General features: G+C 42.7%; 1 protein-coding gene across 2 annotated transcripts in view; it reads right to left on the reverse strand.

The window, feature by feature from the left end:
- Positions 1-27,060, reverse strand: part of LOC147684868 (radial spoke head 10 homolog B2-like) — a 443,845-nt gene that overhangs the window by 334,501 nt on the left and 82,284 nt on the right. For both annotated transcript variants that reach the window (XM_086940738.1, XM_086940739.1), the window contains exons 10-12: positions 20,011-20,135; positions 15,407-15,596; positions 4,750-4,858 (exon numbers count right to left, since the gene is read on the reverse strand). In XM_086940738.1, the coding sequence (XP_086796864.1) occupies positions 4,750-4,858; positions 15,407-15,596; positions 20,011-20,135 (424 nt within the window). The remainder of the gene's footprint in view (positions 1-4,749; positions 4,859-15,406; positions 15,597-20,010; positions 20,136-27,060) is intronic.

Below are 27,060 nucleotides of genomic sequence, written 5' to 3' on the forward strand. Positions count from 1 at the left end.
GTATCCCCTCAGGTCCAGAAGAGGCAGGCAGATCGCCATCGCCCTTGGTTCTGCAGTTCAGAACATCTTGATACACTGGCGCACGGACACAACGCCCACAGTCACGGGCTGGCTCCACCGACTGTGGCATGTGCTGGGTATGGAGAAACTGTCTCTGGTGGTGGCTGGGGACATAGCGCAATTTAATGAACTGTGGCAACCGTTTCACTCTTTGCTGCTCACAGAGTTCAGGGAGCTCACCTGTCCGAGATACCTCCGCCTTCTGCGGCTTACGAGCCCGCTGGCGCCAGATCAGTGAGCGGGGTGAAGCCCTCTTTCCCAATCACCTACAGCCTTGGAGTATGGGTTGCATGTCAGTAGCGCACTGGACAGTGGGTGGGGTGGGGGGGCTTTGTTGGGCTGGGGCAATTGAACGTTGGGGTGGCGTTTGTATTAAAATGTTGTGTCATTATAGCCGAGTATTGGACGGGGGGGAGGTGGGTGGGGGTTGGGGCGAGTTGGGGTGTTTGGAGGGAGGGGTTCTGGGGGTTGGTGAGGTTGGTTTATTGCATTATTGCCTTTCCTTTTCTAGTCTGCTGAATGGTGTCGACTGTATTCAGCTTTTATCATTTTGCCATTGTTTTTCCTTCTTTTACAGTAGCTTTGTCCACCATCGCACTCGTAGATTTATACTCAGCTCATCACCTGAATGTATGTAACCCTACTCCCCATGTGTCCTTACCTCCTATGTTTTGTCTTAATAAAAATGCTTTAAACCTAAAATGTTGTGTCATGCCAGATTCAAGCACTTTTTCTACTGCCGACCTTATGCTGCTGTGCATTTGTCTTGGTGTGTCACGCTGCATAAAATACTTTAAACCTAAATGAAATCAAAGCCTGTAGATTAAGCTAGGGACTAGAAAACTCTTTCACCAACCTTTTTTTTAAAAAGATTGAGAGAAATTAGGGAAAATGTGGGCTAACAGGCTGAAGCCTGAAAGGCAGGGAAAACTGTGCAGCTCCTTTAAGGAATAACATACCGCCAATAACCCATCATGCCCTTGACACAGGGACCGGCGAGTTGGGCTGTACCCCTCTATTTGGGACTCCAAATGGAGAATACAGGTGGACTAGGCTGAATCCTGGGCCAGAATTATATTATTCGGGGGTGAGTCAGCCAAGAGGGAGGGGGTGGGTAGTATGGGTTTTTTTGTTTTATCTTGACCCTGATTGACAATTAGCCAGTAAAAGAGTTGAAAAATAGACTGATACTAAAAGGTCAATACCCCATATGAGTAGGCATCTGCCTTATACTCATATTCACTCGCTTCTTGTTGAGCTGCCTATGTATCGACTGTATCAATGCTTATGCGTAACGCGACATTTCATAAAACCAATAAAGTAGGTTTAAAAAAAAAAATAACATCATGCCCTCTTGGTTGCAGTAGAGACAGTTCTTTTATACAGTTGCGGCTCTCAATTAGGGCGGAGAAGCATCACCCCACTAAATAAAATGCTGCAGAGTCAAAAAATAAAATGCTAATAAAGTTAATTTATTACTATTTTATTTTTCACCTCTCGCAAGCCAAGTGTCTGGGCTGGTTGGAGGGATTACTGCTTACTGGTGACAGCAGGGAGGAGAGGTGGGCACTTAAGTTTAAAGTGCACATGTCACTTTGACTGGCTGTCTTGCGACTACCAGCCAAACACACACTTTGAACCTCTCTCAAACCCGAACTGTCTTAGACAGCTGGGTGGAGCAGACACAGGCCCCTAGTGCCTGAGGGAGCACCGAACAAGCACGCTCCAACCAATGCTGGTGCTCCTCTCATGGGGTTTAATATTATCAGCAGCATGAGAACAGTGTCTGGAGTGGTTAGGGGTGTTGGCTACAACCATATGCTCCCTGCAGGACTGAGGAACACCAAGGAGAAGAGGACAGGTGGAGGCGAGCCAGTGGTTAAGTACGTATTTACGACGATGCCACTTTGCCATTTTATGCGCACAAATATGGATTTGTTGTTTGAGTGGTTTGCTGCTGGTTAGTGCATTCTCATGTCATGATTGTCATTACTTTTGTCTGCACACTACCAATGTATACTGATCACCTTAAACTGATATTAATTTGCCAACTGAGCTCTGTCATGGTCCGTTATAAATTCTTTATAACGAGCCATGATTCAGAACTATGCCGTTGAGCCTAAAGACATTCACAATGTCTCAGTGCGTGCCTGCGGGTCAATATGGCAGATGTATTTGCCTCACCACTTAAGCCTGCCACCAGCCGCTACTGCTTTTATTCTGAGATAAAAGATCCGGATGATTCCCTTTGCCCTTTCTCTGGGGAGAAGAGAGGGTTGCTTATGACTATAATAATGATACCCCTATGGGAGAACTAGGATTACAGGTAAGTCAATATTCATTCTCCACTAAGGGATCTTTATTATTAGTAATAACCACAGAAAAGCATGCCAATTCCTTACAAAGGGAGAGGGAAAAGGAAAAGGGAAAGCCATCACTCTTGTATTAACCTTAAAGATTCCATAGACAACCTAGACCCACTTGGTAATGTGCTTTGGAACCTATACGAAGGCAATAACGCCCTGTGAGTATGTGTGGTCCTTCTTGTAGCTGCCTTACACATGTATGTATTAGAAATGTTTCTTAATTGAACCACAGTAGCACTTCTAACGCTCATTGAGTGGGCTCTGGGATACATGACACTGATTTGTCTCCTTTATTGTAACAAAATAGGATGCAGGAAACAATCCATCTGGACATTGGCTGTTTTGAAGTGGCCAGTCCTGTTCTAATTGGACTATATATAAAAAAAATAGATGGTTAGTCTGTCTAATGTCTTTGGTCTTATCCAAATGCAATTTTTAAACCCTCTTAACAATGAGCAAATAAAAATCTCTTTTGCTAAAGGAGAGGGGTTCTGGAAGACAGTCAGTAGCAAAACTGTCTCAATAACATCGAAATCAGACACTACTTTAGGAATAAAACTGAGATGAGTCCTCACCACGACTCTGTCTTTACATCAGAGGGCCTGGATCTCACTAACCCTAGAGACGGAAGTTATGGCCACTAGAAAAGCTATCTTCCAGGACATATGTTGAAGACCAGCCTTCTAAACAAGTTCAAACAGAGGGCACATTAATTTAGACAAAGCACATTTATTATCCCCCTTTATAAAAAAAATGTAGCTTGCATAGCCATATTACAGCATTGTCCGTCATGCAACAGCTTGAGACTCAATATGTGTGTTGTGTAATTGCCCCTTTTCTATGTGCAGCTGTAAAAACTCACAGCCTAACTAATCACTGATCAATTGTAAATATTTTTAATAGAAATGAATTGTATATGATGTTTGCTATCTTTTTAGGATTTTAAGAAAAGATCACATGTCCATGGGTTCTATTTTTAGTTTAATTTATTGAAATGTTACTTATCCTATGTACTTTTATGCATTTTTCTTAAATGCGAAATAAAGTTATTTTGATGATGATGATGACCGCTATCTTCCAGTGCCAAAAGTCAGCAGAGTATTAAATGGACCAAACCCCTGGACCAGCACACAAAGTAAGCTTGGCGCTGCAGACAGCGATGCCGACTTCGAAGCTGAGAAACCAGGTTCCAGTCTCGGTGTCGCCTCAACATCCTGTGTTTCTGGGCAAATCATGTAATCTCCCCATGGCTGAAAAAATAAAAGGGTCCTAGTGTAATTTAACTGATGCTCATGTAAAGCGCCTTAATACTTTCTGGTCAGGACAAGTTGGTGCTATTTAAAAGAAAAAATAGTACTTCAAGCGCAATTAAGTTAAATTAATCTGTACTTGGCTTATGCTCCACACAAACACAGGGTCCTGATGCAGGAAGTGATGGAGTGCTCATTTAGAAGGGAGCAAAGGACGGCGATAAATGCCAACGATTAGTTAGTAATGGACAGGCTTGAAACCCCATTTTCAGGTTGAAGCCTACTGGGCAAAGACTTCTTGTGGATATTCTGATAGCTGACCTAAGTCAGAATGCATTCTCCCACTGGTTACCATTGGCTTTGTGGTTTGTAGATAACATTTGCTTGCTTTCTATTTATTTTAGGCTGTCCAGCATGTCTTTGTCCCTCCCATGGACCATAACCTGTCAAATGTATACTTCCACGAGTGCCCCCTTTCTGTAAGCAGGCATGATATGCGCCGCCTGCAGGCTTAACCTAACAATGAGTCTGCATAAAGATCCGAATCCCGAGTGGTGTAATGATTATCACACCCAATTGATCTTGCATATGAAACCTACCAAACATTTGCTGGGAGAAAATATGCAGAAAAAAGGCAAAACATGCTGATTTTGGTATGATAAATACAGAATCTGCATACTCTGTCCAATATCACCCTCCAAAACTCGGAAAAGGAAGTATTTAGTGCACCTGTAAGCACTTCATGAAGCATTATGATATATACTGGGTGTTGTAACTACCACTCACATTCTGCGGCCATTGTTATTGAGTCTTCGAGGAATCTTCCGCAATCAACAGGAGTGAAGTGAGAGTGGTTAAACCTTGAAAACAGAGGTGAGGACCACAGAATATCAAGGGAATGTAGTTAGGTCAAATAAAAATTTCTTTTAAAAAAACAATAAAAAGGGATTTAATAGATAAGGACGTGGATAAAATGCTCCATTGTATGGTCAAAATCATGACCTACTACATATACTAAACAGGCTAAAATATTTTGGAGAGGTACATGGTCTTATTATTAGAAATTAACTTACTTATTTTCCTGCTGACAAATGTGAAATGAGAGATGGACAATGTAGCTCAAAAAAGTTCTCAACAAAAGAGTCTCATGCGGAGAGTGTAGCAAGTCGGGAGATGTGGTACCTGTAAAAATAAAATTAAAACCAGCAATTATTTTCATCTCTATTTATAAAACTAAAAAATAAATGTAGCATATGATGAAGAAGTTTTAATAAAACACATGGGGCCACAGTACAATAGAGATGTGGATCTTCCCCAGGTCTTGGACATCTATGTTGACGCCACAGCTGCACATGGGACACAGTGAACCACTGGTATAGTATCTACTAGGTGTTGTTAATTCCTCCAATTCAGACGTTTTGCTCGAAAAACGAGGAAGAAAATGAGTTATTTAACTGTAACTGTAGCTGTAGTTCTCTAGATTTGGTATCTTTCATAGATTCCCAAGTTTGAATCATTCCCCGTTGTTGAAATGGGAGCCCCACTGTAGCATAACAAAGCAGTATGTATTATCATAGGCTATAATGACAATGAAACATCAATTTAATAGCCTATCTATGTCCTTTAAAAAAAAAAGGAATAACCCTTCACAGCTAATCAGCCGATACGACACTGCAGAACACTCCTAAGAGAGGCTGAGTCCCTCACATTTTGAAGCACAAGTGGTAATAAAATAATCTCAAGCTATAAGAGGAGATTATCATGGGAGGAGGCTGGGTCACATGTGAATCTATGAAAGATACTAATGGTGGAGAACTGCAGTTACAGGTAAGTAACTCATTTTCTTCTCAAGTATTGGATATTTCATAGATTCACATGCTTAAATCACAATAAGTTATTGTAGTTACACATTTTGTAATATAAGTACCCGTTGAGGATGATGGGTAACTGGGTTTGATATCTAAATACATAAATGCAATATACATGATAAAATAAGCGTGCTATATACACAAATATTTTATAAATATATACACACAATCTTTCTCCTCTAAATTCTCTTCCGCCATTACGCGTTTCTGCTGACCACAGCGGCCTTGGTTATATGACATGCATGCATATTGATACTACTTTTACGTTTCCTATATCATAGAAAAGGATACAATCCTTCTGGAGGCACGTACTTCCCAGTACATCATAATTTGCCCAAAATCACTTTTTAGATATGGTAATGCTCACGATCACCTGAACTTTGGTTACAATACATTACCTCATTTTAGTAATTCATTGCCACAATTGTTTGGACACATGTTGAAACCACATTAATCAATGGTGCACACACCAAAACAACAATTGTATTAAATTAAACCTTACTTCATGTATTATATTGCACAATTTGCTCACAACATCCTTGCTGCCCAATTACACAATCATATGGTGCAGCCACCTAGCACTGAAAGGTTCCACAGTGCTGCTTGGGTTTTTTTACTGATACTTGCATCTGTGTCATAAAAAGGGCTGGATATATTTAAATGGCATACTATGTTCGGATAGGGCCTGGTCATTCAGTGAAATGCATACATATTAATCCCAAGTGTGCAGTCATAACATCACTATCACCATTTAGGCATTTCCCGATGCTGGCTACCTCTACAGACATGCATTATTTATCTGCGGGCAATGAAAAAATGTTGTCATTATAACTTGTCAAGGTGACATACATTGAGTCAAATCAATATCATTGTTTTTTTGACATGCCCATATTCCCAGAGAAATATCATTCCAATTAAAGTGATATACTTTAGTGTGATGGTAACAAAAAGAAAGATAAGGAAAAGAGAAAAAGGAGAAAAGAAAGAGAAAAGAAGATAACATAGGGCCAAATTCTTGCCCACATGGGTGATGTCATAGTCATTCAGATATACATGCTTAGAGGCAGGAATGTAATTCTTCGTCCTAATTGAGACCATTCAGTACTTTGCAATTAAGAGTTATTATGTACCTTGCCTCAAGTTTCCTTAATGCTCTCACCCAGTCGCCACCTGTCCTGTTTGGGGTTACTGCATCAATCGCATAATACTTGATTTGATTAGGATCATTCTGATGGTGTGTTGCACAATGGCTTGCAACTGGATAGATTAGGTCACTGCTGGTGATAGCACGCATGTGCTGTAATATCCTTTTGTGGACAGCTAATGTTGTGGTGCCTACGTAACTCAAATTGCATGGGCAATTTAGTACATACACTGCGTACTCCATTCTACAATTGTATGCACCTCTTATTTTGATTGGTTTTGTATTGAATTGCGACACATAGGTGGTTATATTGTGCCTTGCACCTTGAGCATTTTCTAAAACCTGCCTGGGGTTGTATCCAGCTCATCTGACTTAATATTTTTGGGCTACTATGTACAAGGGCATCCTTGAGTGAGGTGCTTGTTTGTACGTGATCTGGGGTTTCTTGGGTATAAGGTTTCCTATTACAGAATCTGCCTTGACAATATGCCAATTTTTCGTGAGTAAGGCCCTCAGTCTTCTCTTAGTTATTATATGAGTTTATGAATTTTACTTGTGTTTTATTTTCCCTTAACTCATATTTTTGCTGTTTGGCAAATAGTATAGTCTCCCTGTCTTTTTTGTTAGCTTATCTCTGCACCTCCTCACCCATTCTGAGGCTATGCCCTCTCTGTACACATCTCTGTTTCAGTTCTACTTACAGTGTAGTGCTTCAACTGCCATACTACAATTTCTCTTCACACGTAGCATTTTCCCCATATGGCATGCTCATTTTTGTGTGACTGGGGTGAAAACTGGATGTGTGTATGTTTGCATTGCTTGCAGTTGTTTTCCTATATAGGCGCATTTCCAGTGTGCCATTATGTACAAAAACTTCCAAATCAAGGAATGTCACACTAGAACTGCTACTGTTGTGTGTAGATTGTAAATTGAAAGTGTTTACATTTATCTCCCTCACAAAATGTTACGCAGATTCCACTGACCCCTTCCATATCACACATAGTTTGTCTATGAATCTAGTCCAGACTACAATGTGGTCATCCCATATCTCCCCTTGGTCCTTGCGGAGCACCTGTTCCTCCAATCAGCCTACATGCAAGCATGCATAGTCAGGCGCGAAACAGGTGCCCATTGCAGCCCGTGAACCTTCTGGAACAACTCTCCCCCAAAAAGAAAGAAGTTGCACACCCCATGGATCATCTAGCCATAGTTAATAGCATTTGTGTGTGTTTGTACAGGCTGACCTTTCTACTCTATGAAAAGTAGCTCACTGCCCTCAAGCCATCCTTGTGCTGAACGCTCGTATATGGACGTCAAGTGCAATCAAATCATAATCATCTTCCATGGGAATATCATAAAAATTCCTTAAAAAGTCACCAGTGACCATTACATAGGAAGGTAGATTCTTTACAAGTTATTACAAGAAAAAATCAATATACTTTGACATATTTTCCAATAATCCCATGCGCAGATAATATAGGATGCCCTCAGTTCTGGTTTGTGTGTAATTCAAAGGACTTTCAGGGCAGTATGATAACCCCAGCAGCAAAACATCCTTTTCAGCCTGAGTTAATGTGAGGTCTGATAAACTAATGATGGAACTTGCATCCATTCTTGCTTTTATTTTGAGCTCCAATTTTCTTTGTATTTGTGTTTTCTTGAGCTAAGTCTTTTCCACTGGTTCCGCCTCCGTCCTTTTTGTTTTAAGTGCTTTTGAGTCCCTTGATTTCTTTCCCTTAAGGTTTGGCAGTGATCCAATCTAATTTGTCTGTGATGGATAATGATTTAGTAGGTTGCTCCTAATGTTTGTGCACTTTCATCCGTATCGGTCTCCAGCTCTGCGCTCATTCCGTTTCAGTATCGCTGGGGTGTTTTTCTTGTTTCTCTCTATTGCCCTCAACCTGACTCTGCCGCCTCATATTTTAAAATCTTCTCGCAAACATGGATATTTGACCACGTTCATAGTCCAGTTAATCCCTGGTGATTTTTTGTAGTTTGCACATTTTAATGGTATATTCATGTTTTTGAAGGAATGCTTCTGTATCAGCCCGATATTTTGAGATAAGTTCCTGTTGTTGGTAAGCTGTAAGCTCAGTTTCTAACGCCTCAGTCTGCTGTTGGAGACATGATCTGTCCTTGTCAGCGTATTTGATTAGGATCCGTACCAGCCCTGCGATGCCTCCAAAAAGCTCTCAGTCCACTCTTTTAACATTACGGGATCTGGCTCTTCAAAACTGGGTGCCACCAGTATTCTTATATACATATAATTCCTGTACATAAACATAAATAAGTACATATAGTAACAGTGGCTCAACCTTGTTGAAATAGATGAAATAATACTGCCTGTCCAACAGCAGCATCAATGTGCTGTGCTGATTCCAAGCAATAGTGCAGCATGAACGTGAGGGTGCCCTTCCAAGTTGCAGCACAACATATTTTCTCCAGCAAAGCACCTGCAATTAGGGCAGCCAAAGTAGAACCTTCCCTCTATGAATGCACCCTTGACTTCCCTGTGAGCGGTAGGCCAGCTTTCGAGTGGCAAAACTGGATGTTGGGAGAAAACCAACTTGCAATAATTGCTTTCGTGAGTGAAGCACCCTGTCGAGTTTGTCCATAAGATACCAACAGCTGATCAGTTCTTCCAAGCTGTTTAGTGCGATGTAAGTACAATTGTAGACAACGTTTAATGTCATGTGTATGCAAGACCTTTCTGCTGGTGATGTCGGATTTGGGAAAAAAGTTCATAGTATGATCGGTTCATTGAGATGAAACTGCGATGGAACCTTGAGAATGAATCTTGGATTTGTTCTAAGAACCACATCAGCATTTGTGAAACAAAAAAAGAATTCCTGCATTGTGAAAGTCTGTATCTCACTTACTCTGCTAGCTGAAGTAAGAGCCAACAGTTAAGCTACCTTCCATGTGAGAACCTTGAGGTCTGCTCTGTGAATGGGTTCAAATGGAGGTTTCATAAGTTGTGCGAGGACTACATTTAGGTGCCATTCTGGGGGAAGAGCTCGAACTGGAGGGAAAGCTCTGAACAATCACTTCATGAATTCTTTAATGATTCTCGTGAAACAGAGGTAGAGAGAGAGAGAGCGGAGAGATTGTCTATATCTTGATATTGCAGCAAGACGTACCTTAATAGACACGAGCACCAAGCCTGAACGTGCAAGCAAAAGGAGATAAGGTAGAATCTGCTCAGGTGATGCCTCTAACAGATGCTGGTTGGATTGCTGACACCATCAACAGAACCGTTTCTAATTCAGCTTGCATGTTTTGATTGTCGCTTCCACTCTTGCTTTTGAGAGAATATTCCTGCAGTCTTGAGGAATATTCAACTCTCAGAACTCGTGGAATACAGGAGCCATGCACAAAAGTGGTAAGAAGCTGGGTCTGGATGGAGGACTTGGCCCTGGTTCATAGTCAATAGTGTTTGCATTGTCGTTAGGCAAATGGGACTGGACTCTGACAGGAGGAGAAGCTCCACAAACCAATGTTGGGAGCAATCAGGATGAAGCAACATCATTCCACTTTCATCTTGATGAGAACCTTCAGTATGAGGGTAAAAGAAGGAAAAGCGTATGCATAGATCTTGGACCACCCGATCAAAAAGGCATTGCCTCATGACCCTGGATGTAGTTACTGACTGGCATACAACTGGAATTTATTGTTCTTGCTTGTGGCGAAGAGATCCAATGCTGGTTTTCCCCAAAGTGAGAATATTCAGTCCAGCTTTGACTTTTCCAGTTCCCACTTGTGGCAACTGTCCTTGGTTCTGCTGAGTGTGTCTGCCAAGATGTTGTTTGTTCCGGATGAGTGCTCTGCCTTCAGGGAGATCTTGTGAGTTGGGAGCCTGCTCCAAAGCTCTTGGGCTTCCTAGGACAGCGCTAGCGATCTTGTACCCCTTGCTTCTTGACATAGTGCATGCTGGTTGTATTCTCTGTGCGCACCAGCACCGAAGATCATACTATACTTGGATGGAAAGCTTTTAGGGTGAGAAAGCTAGCTTTCAGTTCCAGGTGGTTGATATGCTTGGTCTTCTGAAGCGTAGACCACTTCCCTTGAATTTGCAGGTCCTGCAGGTGGCTGCCCCTGCCATCTAGGGAGGCATCCGTAGTTACACGAAGTCAAGCATTGGAGGCAAACATTTGCGGCCCTTCGAGAGACGAGAGATTTTAGACCATCACGTTAGTGTTTCCACCATCCTTGGAGTGATACTTATCAGGTCCTCTAACAAACTTTCTGTCTGAATCCACTGTCTTTGTAGTTCCTCTTGTATTGGTCTCATTTTCAGGTGTGCAAGAGGGATTAGATTGATTGCAGGGGACATCATGCCCAACAGCGTCTTGTACACGCACTAAAACTGACTTTTTTCTGGAGAGTTTAATAGCCAGATTTTTCGCCTTTGTTGTCTGCCCTGAGAGAGAAAGGCTTTGTGTTGAATTGTATCCAGGATGAAGCCTAGAAATAATTATTCTCTGCTTTGGAATAGTTGATGAATTTTGATGATTCGCGGTTAGACCCAGTTTGCGTAACAATGTGAGGCAAGCTTCTGCAGCTTTGAACGCTTGCAATGGTTTTGGGGTTTGAGCAGCCAGTAGTCCAAGTAGGGGAATACCCCAGAAAACGTCCTTTCAGAGAGTGGCTGACTTGAGGTCGAATAGGAGGCCTCTGAGCTACAAATGGGCATCGGCTATGGTGAAGCAAAGATATTTACTGTGTTTGGGATGTAGAAATATGCATCCTGTAAGTCCAACGTTGTCATATTGTCTCCGTTGTTTAGGAGGTGCAGGATGTCGAAGAGAGTGACCTTGCGAAAAGATTGCTTCAGCAAAATTGTGTTTTATTTCCTGAAGTCTAGGAAGGGTCTGCATTCCCCCGTTTTCTTTTTGATGAGGAAAACTAGGAGTAGAAACCCATGCTCTTCTGGGAAAAAGGAACTTTTTCGATTGCTCTCTTGGCAAGCATAATAAAGGCTTCCTTTTTGAGTACGTGAAGATGAGGGGGGGGTGCTCTCCTTGGTGGATTGTTTAGTGATCTCTTGATAAACTCCAGGATATGGTCAGAGGTGACAAGATCCAATATCCATCAGTCTGAAGTTATTTGCTGCCATTGATAGAGGTAGTTGGTAATGTTCGCATTCATGGGAGGGGAAGAAGTAGAGGTAGCCGGCACCTAATTGAGGTTACTGTTTGCGGCCGGTGTCTAGACTCTGTGTGGGTTACTTTCCTTGAGGGCCTTGCTTTGTATATGCTGCCATGGGCGGATGATGGTTGGGCTGTTGCTAGTAAGCAGATCCATAGTGTGACTAGAAAGGCTAATACTGTTCGAAGAGCTGGTATCCTAATCTGTAGGTCACGAACCTCTTCCACATGCCTCTTGAAAAGGCAACATTCTGAACTGCAGAGTGCCAAGGGATTTAGCCATGTCTGTGTCTGTCATGATGGCCAACAGGGGGAAACTGGGAAAGGCTTGGGTCCTGTCACTGACCGGCCTGGACCACTATTCATAAAGTAAACAAACAAAGTGGCCGGACAGTTTGATTCTCTATGATCATTCACCAACTAGTTTGATTATTTACTAGGTTGGACAAACATGTGTCTTGAATCACTTTTTTATTTTATAAAAAGGTTTAGAAAAAGTTTTTTAGGCGTCAAAAGACACAACACAACATTTACAAAATTTACAAACGATACATTCAGTGAATTGAAAGCAACATGACACAAAATGTGAAAACTTAGACCAGAGAAATTCAAACAAATAATTTGCATGGACAACTGTGCTATGCCTCGGGTTAAACAATCTATGAGGCACCAATCCTGAATATGGAACGAACAAGCGGACTGACAGAATAGAATACTAGCCTACTTGTTACCACCTGCAACAGATACACAGTGCATTTATCACCAAGTGCTGCAAAATAGGAATTACACAAAAGCTGCTGAGCAATTTGCACATGTATTAGTTACATTCCTATTGAGCCTTAAATAATTGGTATCTTGCAGGTAAGGACGTCGACGCGTTTCGAACCCAACTGTGTTTGACGGGTTCTCCTCAGGACATGGACTGGGGGGTCGTTGTCACTATGAAGTAATTACAAAAATAGTATCAGAGAAGGGCTAAATGATATAAACTTCTTGCAGTGACTCACACACTTGGAAAATTAAAGGTACCTTTTTGGCGATGTGTCATCGACGAGACAGTAATAATTATCGACGTCATTGATGATATTGCTGTCGACGGTGATGGTGCAGTCGAAGGGGCTCTAAGAGGAGTCTCTTTCATTGACGGTTCTGAGAGGGATGTGTGCAGCCTGTTAGATGATGCATTGGGCTCAGATGAGGCGGCCTTTGAGGAGATTTGTCTCTTTTTCTCCTTTTCCAGAGTTTCCTTAGCCAGATGGGAAGTTTTAGGGACTTTTCTGCTTTCCTCAGAGATCCCTTGGTCATGGGACCTTCTCTTTTGTGAGACTTAGCAGATGTATCACTGTCATACTCAGAAGTTATAGATTTCTGTGTCTGTGCTTTCTAAAGCCACAGAAGAAGCCTCCCTTCCCTGTCCTTCAAGGCTTTGGATGAAAACGGGCAGCAAACTTTACAATCCTTTAACTTGTGCATTCAATTAATACTTGGATTCATATCTTTGCCCCAGAAAGTGTCAATGTCTTCTATTTTCTGACCATCATAATAGTTCTAATATTTGTTGTAGTAAAAGAAAACATATATTTTTGAAGCCACAGACTGGGCTTTATTAAGTTGTATTACCTTGTAACCGTATTTCTCACCTTCTATAGTAAGCCATGACTGCTTGACCACCCTACAGTTCGTGAGTTAAGATCCAAATAGGACATTCAATGAGCAGTGCATAGTACCTGAGGCTTTGGTACATCAGTACTCAATAACAGATACTCTGTAGACATTGACTCCCACAAGACCGAGAGAAAACGCTTGACATGCACAATCCTTGAGAGAGAAGAACCTCTCCATATGGGTCATAAGCTCTTTTCAAGCTCGCCTTTCCTAGCCTGTAAAAACTATACATTTTCACTTAAAAGCACAAAGAACGTAGCACTATATCTGTCCTCTCTTCACAGACGTGTTCATATTTCAGTGGAGGAAACAATACATACCAAGGCCTTCCTCAGAAACTCTCTACCCAGCTGTTGGCTGGGCAGAAACAGACAGCAAAGTTGATTTGAGTTCTCATTCTACATGATCACTTCCAAGCAGTTCTGAAAGTCCTGCACTTGTTGCCAATGAAAGGGATTGGGGGAATTCAGATTTGTATGCATAATACATAAAGACCCTCATTATGAATGGCCACTTAATTGCTATGGGGACAGTAATGGTAAATACCAGCACCATTCAAATGACAAAGTCTTCAGGAACACCGCAAATCTAATTGCTTTCATTTGGAGGTTTTGGTAGCTGAAGCAGCCAAAATCTTCAAGTGAAAGCCGGAGTCAAACTGAGGAATTACTGGGGGATTAGACCAGGAATTACAGATTTTCAGGTAATTCCTCATTTCTTAGTGATCAGTCAAGGTCCAACTCAAAATGGGCCAGATGTTGGTAACTCTGGGTGTGGGGAAATTTCTGACCATTTCCTTCATAACTCATTAAGTGGGTCAAAGAAGTTTGGAAATGTAACCCTCATCACCTTGGAACTTTAATAATGAGACACGCAATGTGCTGATCTAAATCCTTGCATCTTTGAGAAAGCTAGATAAAGATTAAATACTTAGAAATGGTCTTATACCTCAATTTGTCAGAATACATTTGCAGGGCATGAAGTCTAAGGGCCTTATTATGAGTTTGGAGGTCCGGTGAATGAGCAAACCCACGGTGGAGGTGCAGTTACCACCGCAGCTATGGTCCGACAGCCCTATTACAAGTAGGGAGATTGGATCACCATGGGACCGCTGCTGCCGTCAGGGATTCGCGATCCCTGGTGGTCTTGCAGTGGTCTGAGGCCCCTAATATGCTTGAGGTGCCGCTGTGGCACCGCCAAGCATATTAGGAGTTTCCTAACCACCGCAGTTTTCATGGCGGTGAGCCCGTCATGAAAAGTGTGGTGTGAGGAAATACAGTGGCCCCTACAGGGACCCCTGTTGCCTCTGCACCAGGGGATGCATGCAGGGGGCCCATGGTGGGCCCCCCTGTATTCATGCACCCCCGGTTACCTCAGGGGATGGACTTGACCGTCTATGTTCTTCAGGAACGTGCAATGGCGTTCCCACTGCTGTGCCCTGCTACGGCTCAGGTATGAGCCTTAGAACTGCACTGCCACGGGCCAATCGCCCCAGGACCACCCAACCTGGATTCCAGTCGGAATACGGTGGGTGGTCTCAATATGGCTTTGACAGTGTGGCAGCGGGGTGCTGGCATGGCGGCCCACTGCCACACCGCCACAGTCATAATAAGGCTCCTAGACATGAATGAGAAAACCATCTTTTAGTAAGCAAGGTAAGGGTTACAATTGTGTTTTTAGCAAACAACACATTCTACAGCTGCATGTGATAGGAAATAAACCCCCAAAAGATAGCATTAAAAACAGTGATTGTATAATGTATAAAAAATAATTTTAAATATATATATATTTTTTTTAAACAGTGGTTGAGAATTCCTAGTCTGGCCTGCTTACTTTCAATACAGTTTTTAAGTCTGCACCCATCAAATGGATTTTCCCCACAAGAAACTGAATCATTGATTCTAACCATTTAGTATCCTGTCCATGTCACACATCGTCATGTCATAGTGATGGAATTTGCAGTCCTTCAGAAACCTCCAGAATTGGAACCTTGTCATTAGGAATGTGTTGTCGACAGAAATCTCTTGTCCCAGGCTGCTGTACACGTTGTAAATTCTTCGCAGCTCAGAGAGGTGTCTCAAAACCGCATACTCCACCTACACAAAAAAACAATGGCAATCTTAAATCAAAGTATTTTTTCGACACTAGCTCACACCTTTACAAAATCACTGTGCAAACTTAGATTTGCTAGACATGTTTATTCATTTAAACAGTAACGTTGAGATAAATACGTCACAAAACACAGTACTCAATGAGCAGTTTGAAACAAATGTTTGATGCATTGTTATTAAAATAGACACAATGAAATAAAATATGTCTGCCGGTATGTCATTTTTTCCCATATTAAAAGTAAAGCACCAACAGCGCAAGTGACTTGTAAATAAGCCCCTAAATGTGAGGAGAAGGCTTTGGTGCTAATAGCAGGAATCACATTTTTTTTTTAAATTTGTTTTTATTGCAGAATTAGAAACCATAGCATACAATTGCTCAACCAATTCACTCATGGTGTCCCCCCGCATCAAACATAAGAGCGTGTATCTTACACAGCCATTCAGCCCGCATCCCGGAGGCCGGGCGGCACAGTATCCCAATTAGTAGCAAGACATCATGGTGAGTGTCCCCTAGGGACAATGGTCGAAAAACTTTTTACGTATCCGCATTTTACCCCCCCAACCACAACCTATCCCCAACATCAGCCATCCTATGCGTACATTCCAGTGCTACAGAGCCGCTGGCAGTCCCTTTCCCATGTCCTACGAGGCCCTATCTTGTCATCCCGTATTCCCCCGCCACTGCCCGTTATCCACCTATGCTCCACCTACGCGCCACATACCCAGTCACCGGTCCCGGCCCAGAATCGCTGCCGTAGCTAAGTGCCTCCCGGCTCCTTGCCCACCCCGGAACAGCCCCAAAACAACCCCAACCCCACTCCTCCCGCAACCGCTAATGGTGTGTGCCATGTTCCTGACTCTGGTATGGGTTCCACTACAGATCCAATGATATCTCTGTACTCCTACGCCTCGCGGTGTCCTCAAGTCCTATCCAGTCAGTCCTCATCCTCTACCAATGAATCGCGCAAGTCCTGCACTATCAATTCCCATGCACGCGCTAAGTCCAAGGCCTTCTCATTATCAAGCTTGACAGCCTGCCTCATCCGAAGCACACTCTCGCACTCGGACCACCTCAGCAGGTCATTCTTCCACCTCCTAACAGACGGTCCTCCCCTGGACTTCCAGTGCCAGGTAATCTCCCTCTGCGCCAGTATCAGCCCCAGGTCAATAAACTTGCTGGTCACCTTAGTGTGTTTGGTGTGTGGGAACCAAAGCAACAGGCACGCCGCCATATCAAACACCACCTCCCTGTCGGTCACTGCATTGAGAAGTTCCCCTACCTCCGCCCAGTAAGCCCCCAAGTTCGAACAACCCCAGAACAGGTGATCCATATCCGCCTCCGGCGCCAAGCACCTTGGGCACCGTGGGTCCTGCACCTGGAAGTACCGTCTGATCTTCTCCGGAGTCAAGTAGGCCCTATGTAAGACAAAGAAGTGCACCTGCTGGAAGCGCGCGTTCCTCGTGCCCTTCCATGTACGCTGAAGTATATGGCTCCACACTGTGTCCGGAATGGGCCTACCTATACTCGCCTCCCATTTCGCCTTGAGCCCTAGGAGCGGTTCCAGTCCCTCGTTCAACATCCTGTTATGGAGGCAGGTCACCGCTTTAAAGGTGCCAGCGGCCATCACTACGTACTGGCACGCCATGGTCATTTCCGGCTCAATGAGCCCTCCCCTCCAATGTTTCTGGATGGCCGCCACCACCGCCACGTGCAATAGAAAGCCCCCCTCAGGCAACCCAAACTGTTCCTGCAGTACCCCGAAGGGCACCAAGGTCCCATCTACATACAAGTCCCCTACTACTTGCAGTCCCGATTCCTCCCATTCCGACAATGGGGACCAATCGCCCCCATGCGGCAGAGCTGTCAACATGCCGATCGGTATCTCCGGTGCATACGGCCGAGTCGCCTTTGCCATTCTCAGACTCCTCTGCCAACATAGCCTGAGCGTCCGCTCCTCCATGGTGAGGCCTCGCAACTCCAGTTTCTGCTGCATAACGATATAGGCCAGTACATGACGCTGTATCCCCAACTCTCGGTCGCATTCCGGCCCCCTGAACACCCTGGCCACATGCTGCGTCAGAACCTGAAGCTGCGCCGCCAAGTAGTATAGCTCAAAGTCGGGAACGGCCATCCCCCCTTCGATCTTAGGGCGTAGCAACGTGTTCAGTGCCACTCTACGGCGACCATGCCCCCACAGGAAATCAATAACCATCGTCCTCAAGTCCTTAAAGATCCTCTGAGGAATCCAAATGGGCAGCGTCCGGAAATAATACAGGAGCCGCGGAAGCGCTACCATTTTCAAAAGAGCAATCCTACCCGACACCGTCAGTGGTAGGGACGCCCAAAAGGCCATACAGCCTCTCAGCGCCCGCACGCACCGACCAATATTGCCCTCTAGCAGGTCCGCGGCCTCGTGGTAGATGCGGACTCCCAAATAAGTAAAACAAGATGGCTCCCAGACCACTCCCAAATCACGTGCAGGGCAGGGTACATCCGTTCGAAGCGGAAAGACACAGGTCTTCGCCCAGTTAACTCTGAGGCCCGATAACCGGCCAAACTCTGACAGCATTTCCATCGCCCCTTCCAAAGCCCGTTCCGTGTCCTCCATATACAACAGCAGATCATCCACGTACAGCGAGATATGGTGCAGCTGCCCACCACTTGCAATCCCTGCATATACGTCTCCCGACCTGGCTTGCACCGCCAAGGGTTCCATCGCCAATGCGAACAGAAGGGGGGAAAGGGAGCACCCCTGTCGCGTGCCCCTACCGACCGGATAAGCCGCTGACACTAAACTGCCCAGGCGTACCCGCACCGTCGCCGAGGAATACAGCACCTGCGTCCACCTGCGGAACCCATCTCCAATACCAAATCGCACTAGGACTTCATCCAGATAGATCCACTCTAAACTATCGAATGCCTTCTCAATGTCTACCGACAACACCGCCTGGGTACCGTCCTCATTCATAGCACCATCCAATATCCCAACCAGGCGACGAATATTTAACGCCGTGCTCCTCGTGGGGATAAACCCCGCCTGATCCCTGTGTACCAGGCCAGTCATATGTGGGGCCAACCTGGTGGCCAAAATCCGACTCAATATCTTGTAGTCCACCGTCAGCATGGACAATGGTCTATAGGACTTCACATCCGTCGGTTCCCTGCCGGGTTTCAGCAACGGCACTATCAGCGCTTCCCTCATTGAACCGGGCAGACCCCCCGACCTGTAAGCTTCCGTATATACCACCAGCAGTCTGGGCGCCAGACTATCTACGAACTTCTGGTAGAACTCTATCGGTAATCCATCCACCCCGGGCGTTTTATTCCGCGCCATGTGCTTAATGGCTGCCCTGATCTCAGCCAACGTGATCGGTCCACCTAAAGTTTTCGCATCGTCCTCGTCAAGGACCGGAAGCTGCCTCGACTGCAGATACGCCGCAATTTCGTGGGCCTCCACCCCCAACTGACTTTCGTACAGCTCCGCATAATAAACCCGGAAGCACTCCAGTAATAGCAGGAATCACATGTATAATACATTGCTATTTAAGTAGAAAATTGAAATGAAATGTGGTCAAAAATAGAAATGCAATGAGTAACCCTGGGTGCAAATGGTCAGAACCAATTGTGTGGTGCACTAGTATTAAAGAAATCTGAGAAGAAAATTGGTCTAATATATTAAATGTAACGAATAATAATGGGTGGTCACAATAAGAAACACCAACCCTGTGTACACAGACCATTGTAGAGTTCCTGTGCTTTGCTACAGGTCCTGGCCAGCAAAGCCAACCCACTAAGGTGTGGTGGGCCCTTGTAATTCTAACTGGCTACCCATTAACCAATCATGATGCCCTCAACAGATAGAGCAATTCGGAAGGGTAGCCAGTTAGAATGACTAAAACACCAGATTGTTTCAGCCAATGGCTTCCTGCTTTTCATCAATCAGAACTGGTCTTTGCATGTAGGCTGCACCCAGTCAGGATGGTCATGGGATCGAGTACCCTCATGAACTTCTTTTGAGGTTGAGGAAGGTGAGGGTTTTACAACATGGCTATTTTATTTGGTGACGGTGGGAGTGTTTTGGCAGAGGGCCACAGGCTAATCACCCGACATGTTCCTATTATTTTTTTATCTTCAAATGCAGGAAATAATAACCATCTAGAGATTCACATCTGGGCTACAAGGACTTCCGAAAGGGTTATTATGGTTGCCATGTGCCTGCACGAATACGCCGTCAAATTGACTTTTCAATTTCTCTCTGGGTTAATAAAAGAAATATATCGAGACAGCTTCCTTTAGGTTGTCTGGAAAGGGGATTAGATTACCTTTTTGGCTGGAGTTCCTCATTACCTCATTACCTCCAAATCAGCAATAAAGAGAAAAAACATGGAGGTTACTCACTTGTTTGAGTTGATTTGGTCTTTCATCCTCTGGAAACACTTCCAACAAGGACGATATATCTAGTTCTATATTTGATCCAAGTATAGAACCCATGTCCAGACTTGCAAATACAGAAGGAATTTTTTCTGTGAAGCAAAATAAACTAACATTATTACTCGCCTCAGGCATCCGTAGATGATCTTTCAGAAAGCATGGCAATAAATCGAGAATAATGAAAGTGATAAAAGGGTAGGAGCAGATGTTAAGATAGGACATTACATTCAAGAGAAAAGGTTGTTAAACTTACTCTATGCTAGTAAAACATAAAGGATAAATTAACCACTTACAGTAGAATAAAGGATTGCACAGTAGTCTCACCCTTTATCCTTCACTCCACAGCTATTCTCTTACATGCATCTGTCATCCATGGTGAAGATATACCACAATGTTTTTTTCTGTTTATTACAAATTGTCTCCCACGCTATTTAACAAATTCATATTTATATTTACGTACAATGATGTGAAGGTACATAATATTTTACAGTAAAGTCAAAGTTTCCCTTGGTAAGTTTCTTGACTAATCAAGGTCACATTTTGATATTGGACATTTACACTAGACAAAATATAACAGAAACATATATGTAAAAAACGTATTTCAAATTTATTATTTTGTTAAAAACATAGAAAAATCACACAGTAAAAGCATATATAAAAAATACAATTCTACTTCACACAAAGTTTGTCAACATAAGATACTAACTGTACAAATATACTGCAGGTTTGGCACGGTTACCCAATTGAGCAATTTATGTTGACGCCACATAAATTGCTCAGTTGGGTAACCGTGCCAAACCTGCAGGTCGCAAGATTTGAAAGCGCCCAGGATTGGTGTTTTGAGATTGCAATACTCGATGTGCTAAATTTCAACGACAAATGATACTGTCCCTCCTTCTGTCTTTCCCCTGTATTGTGTCTTTTATTGATGAATTTAAGGGCATTGTTTATTATATTTGTACAGTTAGTATCTTATGTTGACAAACTTTGTGTGAAGTAGAATTGTATTTTTTATATATGCTTTTACTGTGTGATTTTTCTATGTTTTTAACAAAATAATACATTTGAAATAAGTTTTTTACATATATGTTTCAGTTATATTTTGTCTAGTGTAAATGTCCAATATCAAAATGTGGGCTTGATTAGTCAAGAAACTTACCAAGGGAAACTTTTACTTTACTGTTGATAAGTACCCTATTCCCCTGGTTACGGGGGTCCCTCTCTATTCAATTTAACATAATATTTTACAACAGGCCCAAGACAATACTTGTATGTGTGTGTGTGTGTAGGGGCGGGTTTTGAAAAAAACAAAGATTAAAGTGACATTATAGTTAGGCATTGAAAAAACACGAACACTAAAGACAAAAAAGTACTGAAATTCACCTGTTATAGTTTACTGAGCATGCACCCCGGCCATGGATAACATATGACATCACATATTACATCACTCATGATATGTTAAAAGACACAATTGATTACATCACACATGACATCTCTAATGACATATCTGATGACGTCATCCAGCCTACTATTCCTCAAATTACTCTTTAAGCGGCTGGATCATTTAAGATAAACAAAGTAGGAGGTAAAGAGCCAACAAACATACACAGCATAGATTGACTATATGTACATAAAATAGAAATATTGCAGTACCAAAGACAAGCCTGATTTTGTATAGTAAAAATGACATGGTGCACAATTTACACACCAGCAAAGTTTTAAGTACAAGCATTACTTCATTTAAAAAAGATAAAGATTGAGCACAATTAGTGTGAGTTACACATGTACGTTTCTAATAGGTTGTGGGTTACTTCAACGGCCAGTTACCAAAACATGTGCAAAAATATCAAAAGGTTCTCCTTATAATGCATTATTCACCTGTGGATTTCTGTGCACATACTGAAATTAATGAGTTGGCATGTCGTGCTATGAACAATTTATGTGTAAATTGTACGTTTATATAGTGAAGATATTTATTTCCATACGTTCAGAGAAAATTCTGAAATTGTTTTACTACCTTCATCAATTATATATTTACTCATAAAACATCAGTTTCTATTACTTCTTATGGAGAGCTGTCCATTTTATACCGTCATTTGAAAGTTTTTCTTCGTTAGGGTGTGGATTTCCCTTCCCTACCAATTATCTGGGCTGTGCTCCCTCGCTTATAATATGCAGCAAGCCTTACTGCAAATGGCTCAATATTCTACATCTATATGTCTGTCTGTCTGTCCTTTATGCATTACTACACCATTTATCCGATCGCCATGAAACTTTGGGAAGTTGTTGAGTACACTCCCGCGAATGTTTCTGTAAAAAAAACTTTTTTTTAATCGGCCCCCCAGGGCCCTCATAATCTTTCGAATACTGAAATAGACAGCGAATTTGCGAGCATCGTCGACAGTTATGACCCCCAAACGGAAATCGATTGGTCAATCTACATCAGAAGCACGAAAGAAAAAGGCATTACGAGCTTCAGAAACAGATGAGCAACTGGAAGCAAGATTAGAAGCTGTTCAAATACAAGCTGCTCAAGCCCGTAATTCTCAAACGAACACGCAACGAGAATCAAGATTAGAAGACGATCGAGTACGCACTGCTCAAACCGGTTCTTCTCAAACGAACAAGCAACGAGAATCAAGATTGGAAACAGATCGATTATGCACTGCTCAAGCCTGCTCGAATGAAACAGGAGAGCAACGAGAATCAAGATTGGAAAACGATCAATTACGCATTGCTCAAGCCCACTCGAATGAAACAGGAGAGCACCCAGAATCAAGATTGGAAGCCAATCGAGGACGCACTGCTCAAGCCACACTTAGAAATGTTTTAAAAAATAAAATGAATAAGTTTCAATAACAATGACACAATGTAAATTTAATATTATCATAACGAGTTTCCTTGAATTTCCTTTCTTCTGAGATCGCAGCAACGCACGACGGGTAAGCTAGTTTACAATAAAAATGAAGCTGGAACACGATGTGCTCCTTTGACGTAGTTTTTTTTTTTGTCCTCATATTCCACAAGGTTTCAAATATTGCAGGTTGTTTGTGTACCATATGCTGTCTCAGTACAAGACTGGCAGGGGTTATAAACTGTTCCTATTTCGCGACCCTTCAGCATAACAAGGGTAACTTAGGCCTGCAATTGAAAACCATATGCTTGTGGATGTTACTGCCCAAAAAAATAAGGAAAACCGGGAAAGTAAAATCCGGTAAACAGAGGGAGGTAAACCATAGCAGCATAATCATTGGACCGGGGGAAAAAAAAAACCCGGACAGCTAGTTCCATTTTAGCAAATGCCAAAAGGATCTTTTATTGCGGTTCCCAGCTCTTGCCAAATCAAGTCTAGACACTTGAAGGACGGAAGCTCGCCAATCAGGTAGCGACGGTAGATGCTGATCCTTACACTTTATACAGATCTCCCTTCTTGCCAGGAAAATGGAATAGAAAAGAAGATTTTTCGCTGGGCTTCGAACTCCATCGCTCACTCCCAATATGACAAGTGGTAGATCTATAGAAATTTGGAAACCCAAAGAATCAGAAAGCAACTTACTAATGGAATCCCAAAAAACTGAAATGCAGGGGCATTCAAAAAACATATGTACGTCAGTGGCCTCCATTAGGCCACATCTAGCACAGGCCACCGGGGAACCTTGGGTACATTTTGAAATCCTTCGTGGGGAATAATATGCTCTATGAAGCTTGTACAGGTGGTTTCTACGCAGCCATGCAGGCTTCACAATATCCCATAGAACTTGAAATGATATCATCCACAGATGAGCTAGGTTAGGACATACTAGGGCAGAGCCCCACTACATCTCTAGAAGTTGGAATTCTCCATCAGACTCCTCCAATATCCAGTTATACCACACAGATACCTCTTTTTTGCCCAATGGTTTGTCTAAAAGTAGAGCCTCAAATTGGTTGCCACCCCCAACTGGAGTTCGACTTCGGGCTGATGTTTGCAAGGTATAGTGTTGCAACCTTTAAAGTAGTTTTGAGTTTGTTTGCTGCTCCATGTCAACTTATGTCATCATGGGAGTTTTGAAGAGTGAATTTTCTATCACCAGGGAAGATTCATGACTTTGTCTGAGCTGGCCATGAACGGAATCCAGATGAGATAGGCTATGCTTTTGTTACTAGCCCTATATTATTCCCACTCCTTGGAACATAGATGGTTCTCTAAGGAGATATCTTTACAAGCATTATGAGCCAGACTTTATTAATACCAAGGAATAGTGAAATCCTGACCACATATTGGAGGATTCGAGGATCTCAGTTGACAATACAAAATGTACAGAGCAAATCTTTTCTGCCCAAACTTTGGGCAGTTGTCACAGAAGTATCGATTTACAACACCATTCAGGACCAGCCTTTCCAACTTTAAATTGGACTGCATTCTTCCACAACTAACATAATGGAATGTACCACAGCCAAACCAGCACAGAGAATGATGGAGTAGCCGATTCAAACAGCAGTTCTGTCATTCACTACTGCTCTGCCCTCAGGGCAGTGAGAGCTCATAGGTGCCTTGGCATAGCGCATTTCCTTGTAATAGGGCACACTGTCCTTGTTTGCACCCGGTGTACCTGTTTAAAGGTGTGCTGTGGTACAAACAGGAACGTTATGCAATATTGGCCCTAGTGGCTTTGCCAATGTTTGGTAGTGTCATTAGTGGTGCTGGTGTAGTGGTATTGGTGCTATCGGTGGTGGAAGTATTCCTGGTGGCGTTGGCTTTAGTGTCATATAGGTGATGGTGGTGGTATTGGTGATGTAAGATAGCGGTACTAGTGTTGTGTGGCCTTTTTGTAGTGGTAATGATGCTAGTAGTGATGGTGATATATGTTGCTGGTGGGGTGGTGTTAATATTGGTGATGTGTCATGTTGGTTATATTGTACTGGTTGTGATGGCATTGTGGGATTGAACAGGTATTGACAATGTGATAAATAAAAACATTCCAAAATACCTGCTACAGTAAAACTTAAGGATTGCTTTGTGTATGCAAAGGAAGAATTCAATGAAGAACTGAATGAGAAAAAAGTATGATGGTTGAGTGTACTTTTTTAATTTAAAATAATCCCTTGTGTGTTACATTGCAAGCACTCCAAAGGAGGTGGGGTGATACTTCAAACAGCCAACAGCCTGGCAATGAGAAATATATTCTCCTTTGGGTCAATCTAAAATGTGAGGGATAATGCCTTAAGCCAATGGCTGGAATAAGTAATTATGAGGGGCAAACCCAAAGCTTCTATCCATGTATATCGTAAGCAGCAGGTCACGGAGGAAGCTGCACTGTCCACCCCAACCTAAAAAACACCATTCCTGACTTAACTCAAGCAGGTAATGGCAATACGGTGTAAAATACAACGTGCAGGAAAAATGCATTGAAGAGTTGCTATTTGGTGGCAGAGGGCGTAAATGGGTTGGCCAGTTAGGCCTACTAGTTTTTTCTATGCATCCACCCTCTGGAATCTGAGTGAATTTTGCATGCCTAGGAGCCACAACTGTTTAGGTGGTTTTTCCTCAACCCCATGTGCATTCTGTGTGCTGGCATGGTGTATAATTTCTAACGTTTTTACTGTTTTTTATTACAGGAAGACATAAGTTGCTGAAAGAAATCCTAAAGCATAAGAGGGTGCTATTTAGGTACTAGTCAAGCCAGACAATAAATGCACAATACTTTACTTAACTTTGCTTCGCTTGTGCCTAATGGTTTATCCATCCTACTTATCACTTCCTCACTTACCCCTTCTGCTTTCTTCCTCAGCGATGGTATGTCTCGGAACTAGGCGATTACCAAGAGCTTCTAGTTCAGTGGGGTGCTAAATTAAGGGAACAAAATAAAATCAAAACACTGAAATGAAATAAAAATGGTGTGGCTGCTTACTATATGGCTCACCTAGGGCACTAGTTGTTAGCAGCTACTCTATGACCGCTCCTGCTACTCCCGTCTTCAAGTCAATCCTTTATGCTCGCCTTCAAGTCCATCCTCTATCCTGCCACTCTGTGCCCTGGTGTCGGGTCGGAATGTTTGAAATGCGACGCTGATGCTATGTGAAAAGACTTTAGGGGGCTTTAGTGAATTTCACACTCTGGTCCTTATGAAGTACTAGATTATTTCTGAAATTTCACAAGTGTTCCTTACTCATTTGCAGTCCAGGTTGACTCGGATGATATTAGGAATAAAGAAGATGCTGATCCCTCACCCAAAAATGGGGGCATGCTTCATCCTCAGGGTTTCTGTTGACTTTTACTTTTATGGTTTTGGGCGGTTGAAGCCAGAGTTATCCGTGCAGGTGCCATAAAACAGTAGCAAAGGGGCGTTTGTCTTAGAGAAATGCATCAGCTCACCAACATTGAGAAATACATGGGAAGCAATGGTCTACTACACCTTGACAGCAATTTGTATACACATTTATTTTACTCTTCTAATTAAACACAGTTATGAGCCAATGATTTGGCGATAGATGACATTTGGGATAACTCTGGGGATAGTCCTGACGAAGGCCCCTAACCAAAAAGGCATTCTAAACAGAGACAGAAATATCATGACTGCAAGATGAGAAAGTTCTAAAAGCCCAAGTCAGCCACATAATGAATCTTGTGCTAAGTAAACAAGACTAAAAGGGAAAAAAGAATACATGGTTTAGCAGTTAAAAGGTGACAAACATATACAGATTAAGATACCCACACACACATATATCTTGGTGAGCCCACCACCACAACCACCACACGTTGCAGGTGAGGAGCAATCCTAAGGATGAAACATGTCACAATAGGAGTACGTGGTTGGCTTCCTTTTTAACCTAATCTCATCATACTAAATTTGGAGTACAGGTAGAAATGGAACTATTTTGATATCTCAGAAAGAATCTAGTATGTCATACGGACAACATTATTTTGTGTATGAAATTACTAAATTGGGATGGGTGTACTGTGGTCCTATATAATTGTCTCTCTCTAACCCTTTGTGTGGTGAAGACATATTTCAGATTATGTCATATTGTAGTGCA

Source organism: Lissotriton vulgaris, chromosome 10 (assembly GCF_964263255.1).
Source record: "Lissotriton vulgaris chromosome 10, aLisVul1.2, whole genome shotgun sequence".
NCBI lineage: Eukaryota > Metazoa > Chordata > Amphibia > Caudata > Salamandridae > Lissotriton > Lissotriton vulgaris.